The sequence below is a fragment of the Canis lupus genome, chromosome 18 (assembly GCF_048164855.1).
Source record: "Canis lupus baileyi chromosome 18, mCanLup2.hap1, whole genome shotgun sequence".
Taxonomy (NCBI): Eukaryota; Metazoa; Chordata; class Mammalia; order Carnivora; family Canidae; genus Canis; species Canis lupus.
This window is the reverse complement of record NC_132855.1, coordinates 23,225,346-23,237,572: the sequence shown is the minus strand read 5'-3', so window position 1 is coordinate 23,237,572 and position 12,227 is coordinate 23,225,346. Positions and strand designations below refer to the sequence as shown.

General features: G+C 44.3%; 1 protein-coding gene across 1 annotated transcript; it reads left to right on the top strand.

The window, feature by feature from the left end:
- The first annotated feature begins 870 nt into the window (after window positions 1–870).
- Window positions 871–8,586, top strand: NPY (neuropeptide Y). The gene is made up of 4 exons (XM_072784757.1): window positions 871–1,011; window positions 1,870–2,057; window positions 6,167–6,247; window positions 8,387–8,586. The coding sequence occupies exons 2-4, from the start codon at window positions 1,870–1,872 to the stop codon at window positions 8,409–8,411; spliced, it is 294 nt and encodes a 97-aa protein (XP_072640858.1). The 5' UTR covers window positions 871–1,011; the 3' UTR covers window positions 8,412–8,586.
- Window positions 8,587–12,227: the final 3,641 nt, after the last annotated feature.

Here is a 12,227-nt window from a genome sequence, read left to right as displayed (position 1 = left end):
CTGTTCCTGTAAAAAAAAAAAAATGGTTTATTGAATCTTTCATATTCATGCCAATAAATGATTTTTTTTCTTTTACCTGTTTCATTTCAATCAGAACCCACACTCTCAATCCACGTTAATGAACATATCTGTAACTATCCCGGGGCTAACAAATAAAGGAGAAATTCCCGTCCCTTGAACTACCCGGTAGCTTTGGCTGCGCCTTGCCCTGGACGGCGCGTCGGCGGGTCTGCAGGCCGTGGAAGCGCCGCTCCTTGCCGGCAGCGCGGGCAGGTGGGGTTACCGCGTCCCGTTTCTGAAGACTTTGCAAGCGCCACCCTTTCAGCCCTGATGGAGCCGGAGTCCCCGCGTTGGGGCGAGTACTTGGGGTGGGCTGGTCCACTCGCAAAGAAAGCGGGGGCAGGGCCCGAAGCCACAGGATCCCATTCTAAGACCCCGAGGGGCGGAGGGGGCCATTCGCCCTGGGACAGGCGCCCCGCGCCAGGTTCCGCGCAGGGAGATCGGTGCACGGAGGGGTCCCGGCTGCGGGCTGGTGCCCCGCGTCGCTGCGGCGGGCGTCCCGGGGATGCTCCACCGCTGGAGGCGGCGCGTCCCCCACCCTAGCGCCCAGCCGGTCGGAGGTCCCGGTGACGGGCGACACACAGGGTCTGGGCTGCTCCCATCTCCAGCGGGACTGGACGGGGGGTGACGAGCGCCCGCTCTCGCCTGCCCGGGGCCCCCTGCAGGGCGGGGGTGGAGGAGCGGGGGGGGGGGGCGGGGGGCGGCTCCAGAAGCGGCGGCTCGCGCGACTGCGGCCTCGGCCCCCCTCCCCGCCGCCCCCGCCAGTCGGGGGCGGGAAGCGGCGGGTGGGAGTCACCGAACGTGATCGCCCGAGGCCCCTCCTGCCGCCGCGAGGGAGCGCCATAAAAGCCCTGTTGCGCCCCGCTCTCCGCACCGCGTCCGCCGGCGCTCACCCCTCGGACAGGCGCCCCGGGACCGCACAGCCCTCGCCGCCCGGCCACGCCCGCCACCGTGAGTGCCGGACCCGCTCCCCTGGGGGCGCCAGCCGCGGGGACACGGCGCCGGCTCGCCCTCGGGGAGCTCCGGGGTCGCGCCCCGCTTCCCCGCCCCTGCGCGCCGCGCTCCGTCCTCTCGGGCCCCGACGCGCGGCGGCAGCTCCCGGAGGCCGAACTCCGCTTGCTCCTTCTGGTCCTTTCCGACTGCGCTTCACGCGCGGTCCCTCGGGGCTACCTTTTGGAGCATTTGGAGGGGGACACGACCCCCAGCCCCCGGGCAGCTCGCACTTTCCTCGGGGCTGGCCGCCCGGAAGGAGGCTTCCCGGGCTGCGCCCCCGCCCCCCCCCCCGCCCCGAGCGAAGCATCCCCGGGGTTCGGAAGCCCCCTGCCTCCTCCCGGATCCTTGGGATCCCGAGATTGACTGCCGGGAGAGCAATTCTCGCCTCGCTCCCCCAAATTGTCACCCCCAAAGGAATCTCAGCCAGGACGGTCTCTCTCGCAGCAAGACAGACCGCGAGAAGAAACTTTTCTCCTCCGACAGGAGTTTGGGAAAGAGGGTGGGAAAGCGCCAGGACCCCGACCCCACCGGGGGGAACTGCTCCGTCTGTCTTTAAAGTGTCTGACCCGGCGCCCCTGGTTGCGCGCGGCCCCTGCGGCCCCCGACTTGCACGGAATCCGCGCGGACCTCTCGGGGGCAGCGGGCGGGTGTCGCCCTCAGCGCAGGGCTCTCCGCTGCCCCTGGGGACTGGGCCGAGCGCGGGCCGGGGGGCGCGAGTGGCCGCGGGGAGGGGGCGTCGAGGGACACCCGGGCGGGAGGGTCCAGGCGTGCGTCCCCCAGCCCCGCTCTTCCCCGCTGCGCCCCCTGTGCCCGCAGATGCTGGGTAGCAAGCGCCTGGGGCCCTCCGGACTGACCCTCGCCCTGTCGCTGCTCGTGTGCCTGGGCGCGCTGGCCGAGGCGTACCCCTCCAAGCCGGACAACCCCGGGGAGGACGCGCCGGCGGAGGACATGGCCAGATACTATTCAGCGCTGCGACACTACATCAACCTCATCACCAGGCAGAGGTGGGTGGGCTCCTGGGGACCGACGCCCGGAGCGCCCTGGCCCCAAACCCGAGATCCCGGGGATGTCAAAGGACAGGGACCAGGGTTTTTTTTTTTTTTTTTCTTGCTTGGACCCCTGGGCAGCACGGTATCAGGCACGTACTCAGTTCTCCGTGAACAATTGCCCAGAGCCCTGAACGCTTTCCCTCTGCGACCATAGTTACAAAATCGTGACCCCCCAGATTTAGGTTCCCTAGGCTGTGTGGCTGGCGATCTTGCCCCCCTCACTCCCTGCTCTTTTTTGTTGTTGTTGTTGTTGTTGTTCTTAGAGCAGTTGGGGGGACTGTTTGGAAATCTGGATGGGAAAGGACCCCCTAAACTTGGTCAGGAGTGCCCCAGAGAAGTGCTGTAGGGAGAAGGGTGAGCGGAGTGTCTAGGAGCTGCAATCACCACCACCAACCAGCAAACAGCTGGGTTGCCAAAGACATTGCCAGATTTTCCAAGCTGCCCAGAACAAATTGAATGACAATATTTAAGAAAAGACAAACAGAGCTCTTTTCTTCTGTGCAGTGTTTTGTTTTCTTTTGTTTGTTTGTTTCTTCAGTCTCAGCCCTTTACTTTAAAATCCTGGAGATAATTGAGACTTAGCATGAAAACAGTTGATCTAAAGTATAGACTTTCCCCATCTTCTGGCGGGTTGAGTTTTGAGAAGGAAGTGCCCACTTAGTGGTTTGTTAAGAAGAAACTAGTCACTCTGGGATAAACCCAGGGATTACATGGAATTTGAAAAATTGTAAACTTTATTCTGAGCCCTCAGAAAACTAAAATTGAATGCCATGTTTTCACTCTCAACATCAAATATTTATGCAAAAAAAAATCACATCCAAACTGTAATATAGAATTTAAAATTTGTTTCCAATTGGTTTATCTTAGTTCTATCTTAGTTTTAAGTCATTTAATGTCTTAATTACTGGGATCAAGTTACCTTAATAGGCTAAGAAAGGAGAGCCCTTTAAAAACATTAATGTTAAAAATGTCTAAATTACGTTTTGTAAAGTGTTATTGTTTGTTTTTGCTTTTACCACACTTTTTACTATTTGTAAGTCAGGGAATAGTTGGGAACGATTCAAAATGGGGAGAATTTACATTTCTTAAATAAGTTTTTTTTCCTGTTTCATCAAAAAGGGGTATGACATCCTAAAAAGCTTTTGAAAAAGTCTCTGTTTACAGAGAATCAGAAATACATAAAATGCTGAATTAAATAGTATTGATTTGTAAACCTGGAAGTCTGTTCATTTTAATGAGCAAAAAGGCAATAATGTTTTATATCCAAGTAGACTTCTCAGAAAGTTAATTGCTTCAAATTCTTGCTTATGCTGTCATATAGAGCAGATAAAAGAACTTGTTCAAATAAAAAAAAAATATTGTCGTTTATGTAGGAAAAATGCTGTTGGTTAGTTTGTCGGTTATAACCCAGTAGATTGCTATAAAGCTTTATCATTGTATAAAGCATTAGCATTTCAAAATGTTTCCCTAGGCGTTCATTTTGTCTTTACCTCAAAGCCTTGAAGTGGGCATAATTATCTCCATTTTACAGGTCATGAATCTAAGAACATTTTATGAAGGCTTTTCTTTTTAGGGGTGATGAAATTGGAGCACTCCCACTGATTTTCCTCGGACGTGGTCACTCCCATCAGCATCCAGTGTGATCTCCAGTATCTTTGATGAGGAAAAAAAAAAGGGAAAGGGGCTTGAGTTTCAGGGGAAGAGATTCAGGATAGGTGGGAATGTGTTGATTCTGAACCAGAGTTTCCTGCCTCATTTTCACATAAATTCCTTCTTAGAATTCACCAGAGGCTTATCATTGGCACCCATTGTCTCCATTCCGTACTCTCATTGCCTTATCATCTCACACACCCAATCATATGCACATGGTTGTATTTAAAAGTTATGGTGTCATTTGTGAACATATGTTTTCATTTGGCACAAATGGTGGTCTGATATCATTCTCTTTGCTCTCTTTTTCTACTCAGTCCATTTTTTTTTAAAGATTTTATTTATTTATGAGAGACAGAGAGGCAGAGACATAGGCAGAGAGAGAAGCAGGCTCCTAGAGGGGAGCCCGATGTGGGATTCTATCTCAGGACTCTGGGATCATGCCCTGAGCTAAAGGCAGACGCTCAATTGCTGAGCCACCCAGGCATCCCTCAGTCCACGTTTTTAAGCTGTATGTTCCCAGTCTGTTGCTTCTGAAAGTTGCATCATTTCTTCTAGAGCGTGGATCTACCACGTGGCTTTTACAGTTTCCTAAATCAGTGGTTCTCGACTGGTACTCACCTTATGCTCTAAACATCCTGCAATGCCTAGGCCGGCCTCTGTAACAAAGAATTTTCTAGCCTAAAGTGTCATATGTGGTGCCAAGGTGGAGAAACTCAGCCCTAGGTTAATCTTTCTCCATCCTGGTCACACACTGGAATCACCTGGGGAACTTTTAAAATATATTAGTGCTGGACTACAGCCCTGACCCATTCAATCAGAACCTTGGGGTAGGGTGGGGGGACCTGGGTTTTAAAAGCTTCCCAGCTGATACTAATGTGAAGCCAGCTTTGAGAATTTTTTCCCTGGAGACTTTATCTTTGACAGTTAAAGCCTAGTGGGGAAGAAGGATAATCCAGAAGTAAGTAGAGAAGAAGAATAGTGAACAATGTTGTCCTGGGTGCCACTCTATGACCACAGATCCTGCTATTCTAAATTTCTCCAGTAAACTGGAGAAAATAGTAGCTAGCTCTGTTCACAGGAGCATGGTGGAGATAATGAGTTAAGGCTCTTCAAGAGTTTTAAGGTGAATAAAATCAACTGATGGATACAATAAATAGGTATAAGCAGCAGTTTAGACTAAGGGTTTGGTACCACAACTCCAGAAGATCTTGAGGAAATCTTACAAATGATGGGGGGCGCAGTTTGTTTTTGCTTCCTTAAGTCCCAGCAAAGGAGCAATAATAGGAAATCTTCCCCCCAAATTTAAGTTTAATCATACTCGATAGGCAGTTGGAGGTGTACCTTCTGATAGCTTTGTTTTGCTGTATGTGGTAACTACACGTACAATCCAGGCTAGTTTTTCATTTGTGAACAGTGTGGCTTCTGGTATGCAAGCCTTTTCTGAGAAAGGGAAAAATATAACTTCCTAGAGACTTGTCAGACACTTCAGCAGAAAGATAGAGACAGAGAGAGAGAGAAAGAAACCGAGAAAGACCAGTGTACTTATTTACCTGGAGCAAGTAGCATATACCACCCTTGCATTCACCCTTGCATATAGTCCTATCCACATCCGGCTGCAGGAGAAAAAAGACCATTAAGATTCCATGGTCTTTCCAGGGATCCATGAGATTCCCTTATATTCACAGGGCAGATTAAAATCACAGCATGAGAGAAGGCTGTTAGCTTTTGGTACCCTAAATGAATATGGAAAACATAGGACCAAGGGTTGTTACTTTCTGTAAGAATGGGTGCATTTCACTAGTAATAACTTGCATTTGTGTTTTACTCTGTCGCTTTGAAAACATTGTGACTCACATTGGATTTCCACAAAGACTCCAATTTAAGCATGAGTTATGATTTTATTTTTACAAATGAGAAAACTGAGATTCGAAGACACAGGTGGGTCTGGAGCTGCTGTCTGCTGATTTTTTTCCCTAGGGCTATTTCCAAAATATCATCTGGTCTCTTTGTTGAGGCTTAAACTGCTGTATATCATCAGAACTATAGCCAATTAACTAATTATGGAAACATTTAAAAATCATACTGTGATGCATTTTTATTTCCTGTCACTTAGTTATAAAAGTCTATGTATTGTTTGTGGTAGTATGAAAAGGCAAGGATTTGACTAGGAATTTTGATTGGTTCAAATAATCTGCTACATTGTTATTTAAGCAAAATTATATATAATTTGAAATCATATTTCTGATAAAGTCTGCTTCATACACCTAGATTACGTGTTAGCAGATGATCAACTACGTGGGACACTATCTTCCTTTTTTCTAAATATTTTTCTTTTTATGACTATTTCAAATTTGCTTTAAAGATTTTCTTTCTTTCTTTCTTTCTTTCTTTTTTTTTTTTTTTTTTTTTAGGTATGGAAAACGATCTAGCCCTGAAACACTGATTTCAGACCTCTTGATGAGAGAAAGCACAGAAAACGTTCCCAGAACTAGGTATGAAAGGCTTGTGTGGGGACATTGTTGCAGAGCTCAGGATGGATGCCACAAGAGAGGGAAATTGCAGAGGGCTGCCTAGTGGCAGGGGGTAGAGGGAGTTGGGGGGTGGGGAGATTGGAATGGGTCTTCCAGACCAGGTAGCATTTGGGCAGAAATGGAGATGGAGCAGGGCAGTGAGGGCCTTAATTTTCTTTTTCTTTCTTTCTTTTTTTTTTTTTAAAGATTTTATTTTTTTATTCATGAGAGACACAGAGAAAGAGAGAGAGAGGCAGAGACATAGGCAGAGGGAGAAGCAGGCTCCATGCAGGGAGCCCAATATGGGACTCCAGGATCACTCCCTGAGCGAAAGGCAGACGCTTAACCGCTGAGCCACCCAGGTGTCCCTAGGGCCTTTCTTTTCATGTAATAATTTGTAAACCTCTGAATTTCTGTGGGGTATTATTTTTTTACCCTAGATTATTTGGTGCTCCTTTGAAAATTTTAAATCAGAAAAGACTATACAGATTTTCTAACCAGATTAGAATTGAGAGAACACAGACTAAATCCTCATCTCTACATTGAAATGACCAACAGTCCATCGTTAGCCAGGGGAATCTTTCATTTTCATACAATATTTGGAGTGTCTAGCTAGATGTCCTGCAAGTGTTACTCATGGGTCTTACTCTAGTCTTCCTCATTTCATAGATGAAATCTTGGTGGTGGGGTGTGAAAGGGGCATCTATTGTTTCATTTTTGACATATTTGAAGCTAAGTATCACATAATGACTTACTGCATTCAAGGAATGAATGTTAAGGACATAATATTCCTAGGAACTTGTCTGTGACCTTGGGGGCTTTCTTGGAATGTGGACTTGTCTTGGGAAGAGGTGCCTACCAACAGCTGGTGTGAAACATTGGACAATGAGCAACGAGAGCTGCTGGAAAGCAACCTGATTCTCCTCCATTTTCATAACTTCCTGGCCCTTCTCTCCTATGCCTCCTGCCTCTCCCCTGAGGAAGATCACAGGGCACATAGTTCATCCATTTCTGTGGGAACTTGTCTGCCTTAAACCCAGAGCTTGACAATGTCAAGAACCAGGTTCCCCAGAAGAGGTCACTAGAACTCTTGCTCAGGCAGTGTGACTGTCGAGTCACTCTTCATAGAGGTTCTCCTTGGAGAACAAGTGGGGTGACCTACTGAGCCACTTACTTTCCCCTCCCACCATCCCTCTGTTGTCTTGTGAAATGGCCAGCCAGGGCAAAGGTACAGGTCTAGAGTTGTCAGGTTTGTTTTCTCTGAAGGAAACAACAATTTGGACTGGAGTAAAACCCCAGTGCTCTTGTCTCTGGAAGTATCAACCAGATTTAAACAGCAAATGGAAGGGAAGCAGGTGGAAAATTCATAAGGATGATTTTTAATCCTAATTTTAATCCATAAAGATTATTATTGATTATTCGAACAATAGATGCCTTGAAGCTTTCATTGACAGATGTGTGAAGTTTACCATGGTAAAAAGTTTAGGGTAAACCTTACGTACTTCGGGTAAGAAAAAGAACCATCCAGACTTAACAACCTTGCTGCTACTCTTTGTTTTGTGTCTTAAAGTCCCATGGTAGGTGCATGAAATAGTGTTAATTGCACCCTGATGGACAGTCTCAATTATGTACGGTTTGGAGGAGGCAAAAGTTGAGAGCCTTGAGGTTGCCTGTGAATACTATTTTATTAAAAAGAGTTCTTTATAAAAATCGCATCTAACTACATAAAAAGCCTTGCAGGAAAACAAAAGAAGCATATTCAGAGTTGAGTAACATTAACTTCCTTGTTACCATTTTGTGTGATTCCCGCAGTTTTGATCTTCAGAAATATTGCAGAGTTCTTCAGCTCCTTTGATAAATACAGAGCCTTTTAAATACTCCCTCTGAGATTTGCCTGAGACTCCCATGAACATGAGTGAAAGTTACTCAGCTGGGTCTTTGCATATTATTCCACTGTCTTTCGCTCTGATAATGCACATGACCTTCTGTTTAGAATGCCAACAAGAGACTTTTCAACCGTTTCTGATCATCTTTTGGTTCAGAACTGAATGTCTCACTTTTGAAAACCTCCCAAGAAGTTGGGACACTTCTCTTACATGCTTTGCTTCTTATGTTTGACAGGCTGGATGACCCTTCTATGTGGTGATGGGAAATGAAACTTGCTCTACGGTCTTTGCCTATTTTTCAACCCAAATTTCATCCTATAAAACCAGAATCTGCCTATCCTCCCAATGCATGCAGCCAATGTGCTCAACTGTGCAGTTTCCCTTTGACGTCCTTGTATATATGTGTGTTTAAATAAAGTACCAAGCATTCAAAAATGTTATGCTCCTCAATGAAAAATCTGTTGTTGCAATAGTGAGAATTATTTTAAGTTATTCATTATATCACACTCTCACTCAAGTAGCAGGTTCAAAGTTTGTTTCACCAATATTAAAGCAGTGACTATGGAAGACATAAAGATACGTTGATTTATGATGATCAAGACTCAGCTCTGTGTGTGTGTGTGTGTGTGTGTGTGTGTGTGTGTATAACAATAAAAGCATTTGGAAATATCATGCAGGGGCATGCTAATTTGGAATAATTGGCTGAACTTTCCCCCACATGCATATGAAATCCTTGTTAACCTAGTTAGCCGATACTATTAGCAGGAAGGGTTGCTAGTAGAACTTTCTGCAAGACGTCCTCTCTAATATAGTTACCACAAGCCATGTATGGCTTTTGAGCACATGCATGTAGCAAGACCAAATGAGGAGCTTACTTTTAAATTTTATCAGGCTTTAAAAAAAAAAATAAATTAAATAAATAAATAAATAAATAAATAAATAAATAAATAAATTTTATCAGGTTTTAATTTCAATAGCCACATGTTTCCAGCAGCTATCATATCAGACAGCTCAGATCTGTATGTTTATTTAGGCCATTACACTCAGAATTTGAGTCTTAGACAGAAATACACTGAGTAGGAATGATTACCTTTTCACACAACATGGGGTATAATGTTAATTAATTCAGCTAAAGGTTATTAAACTTTCCCTTTCTTTCATGTATCTATGCATGGGCTTAGTTTAACTTTTATGTTATTAGATTCTTACATATAATTTCTAAGGCAAAGAAAATGATCACATCCTATATTTGTACTTTGAACTGCACTGTAAAAAATATTTTTATGTGCTGCTTTAAAATTGCTTACAAAACCCCCATAGAACAGGTCTTAGGGAATCTTACAGTATATAAAATATTCTCTCTATATAATAAAATCTACTTCTTCAGCCACTGAAGTCAGTGATACTACAAAACATAATTCCCTTCAAAGAATCTGCTCTGTGATTTTCCTAAATTTGGCCTGATTTTTGTTAGTTTGGGCTTTAAACTAAATATCCTTATCTGCAGTTTCACTTTCCGCAGTTTCGATTACCTGCGGACAACAGCTGTCTGGGAGATGCTCCTCCTTCTGACGAATCGTCAGAAGGTCACTAGTAACCTAACTTTACTCCACCGTGCCTATATCATTCCCCTTACTTCATCTCACCTTGTAGGCATTTTATCATCTCACATCTCACAAGAAGAATAAGGGTGAGTACAGCATAGTACAATATTTTGAGAGAGAGAGAGAGGCCACATTCACATAACTTTTATTACAGTATATTGTTATAGTTGTTCTATTTCATTATTAGTCATTGTTATTAATCTCTTACTGTGCCTAATTTATATATTAAACTTTATCATAGGTATTATATGCATAGAAGAAAATAGTCTATCCAGGGTTTAGTACTCTTCATGGTTTCAGGCATCCACTGGGGGTCCTGGAACATATCTTGCCCTCCCCTCCACTGGGAAAGGGCTGGGGGTGGGGTGGGGATCGGGAACTACTACATCAAAATGTAAAGCTTTTTTTTTTGTTTTAAATCTTAAAATGTTGGGACGCCTGGGTTGCTCAGTGGTTGAGCACCTGCATTTGATTCAGGGCATGATCCCGGGGTCTGGGATCAAGTCCCACGTCGGGCTCCCTGCATGGAGTCTGCTTCTCCCTCTGTCTGTGTCTCTGCCTCTTTCTCTCTCTGTCTCTCATGAATAAATAAATAAAAGCTTTAAAAAAAATCTTAAAATGTTGGTAAGTCACAATTTCTAAACACACAATGTGAAAAGTTATTTACTAACCTAGTATATTTGGAGATTTTCTTTACTGAAGTTAATGCTATGCAAAACAAGTTGACTGAAAACTTCAATTGGCAGCACAGATAATCTGAATATTCATCACTAATCACAGAACTCCCCGTAACAGGGACCAGAGCAAATAGATATGATGTATATAAACCCTTGAAAAATAACCTGGGAATTTCATTTTGAAACGAAAGTTTAAACCTCTTATCCTACCAAATCTAAATGCCCCAAAGGGTAAAGATTAAACAGCCTTTGTTTTACCTATAAATCAGGCCTTGAGATTCTCACCTCTTTGCCTTATCTTACTAGAAAGAGAATTGAACCTTCACACCATGTGAGCCCTGTGGTCCTGACTCAGTGGCTTCCAGGCCTTCTGATTTTCAAGTTTACTAAACTTCTGAGTTCTCACTCATGAAATGGGGATCATAAGTCCGCCCGACTTTCTGTGTAAGCTTATACTGAGATCAAAATTCAACTTAAGATATTGTTACAAGTAAGTAATAGTAGGGGAATAGATAAGGATGGAGTTTTTGATAATTCTTGTGTTGGATTATAACTCCCTTGCTGGAGACTAAATGTTTGTATCCTTTCAGATTTATATGTTGAAATCTTAATCCCCAAGGTGATGGCATTTGGAAGTGGGGTCTTTAGGAGATTGATTAGGTCATGAGAGTGAAGCTCACATGAATGGGATTAGGGTCCTTTAAAAGAGAACCCCAGAGAGCTCCCTTATCCCTTCCATCATAAGAGGACACAGTGAGGAAGGAGATGGTTGTCTATGAATCAGGAAGCAGGCCCTCCCCTGACAACAGATCTGCTGGTGCCTTGATCTTGGACTTTATGGCTTCCAGAATTGTGAGCAATAAATTTTTGTTGTTTTTAAGCCACTCATCTATAGTAACTTGCGATAGCAGCCCAAAGAGATTAAGATATCCCTAATAAACAAGAATTCATTTTAAGAAATATAAATTTGCAAACATTTATAAATTGCAAAACTACATTCCAAGAGATTCCCTAGTAATATTTTTCAAACATTTTCAGTCTGCTGACCCTCCTTGGGATAGGAGTAAAGGTACTGGATCATTCATCTATCATTGCAAATAATAATAATCCTTAGAGTTAGAGTAAGAACAACCAAACCTTCATTAAAATGAGATGCCTGTAGGTGACATCATCATCATCAACTAAATCTCCAAGCATTTATTAGGGTCTCCGCTGATCCAAACTCTATTCTACATTCAAAGAGGCATTGATTGTGTATAAGGTTTTTGCAGATGCCATTGTATTTTTATTTTGTTCCTTATAATACTCATGACACACCCAAAGAGATGATTATTCCCTCATTTTCATAGAAGAGGAAACTGAAGCCCAAGGAAAGTAAATGACTTCCCCCATCTCATTCAAGGTAGGGAGACTAGAGAGCAGTTCTCTGTTCTCAAACTTTGCCCTACCTGATGATGTTTCATGGAAGAGGTCCACCAACACTCAGGTCGTACATAGCCTAGTTAAGAACATAACTCTAGCATGCTTAAAACAGAGTATAACAAAGTACTAAATTGTGCAAAAGGCATTTAGAAAAGAAAATGAATGTGGGCAGAATTAGCTGGAAAAGGCTTACTAGAGAATGTGGATGTTGAGCCAGGTTGAACATAGAGGTGGGTCACCCAGAGCTTGTGTAGGGAATGGTCAGGGGACTATCTGATAGAAACAGGGGCAGAGTGGCCAGGAGTGGGTCAATGAAGTAGGTCCAAGGATGGCCAAGCTCATTTATCCATTCATTCATCCATTCAACAGTTTG

Coding starts and splice junctions, on each gene's coding strand:
- NPY (XM_072784757.1), top strand. CDS start 1,870: ATGCTGGGTAGCAAGCGCCTGGGGCCCTCCGGACTGACCCTCGCCCTG. Junction 2,058..6,166: donor AACCTCATCACCAGGCAGAG/GTGGGTGGGCTC, acceptor TTTTTTTTTTAG/GTATGGAAAACGATCTAGCC. Junction 6,248..8,386: donor GAAAACGTTCCCAGAACTAG/GTATGAAAGGCT, acceptor TATGTTTGACAG/GCTGGATGACCCTTCTATGT.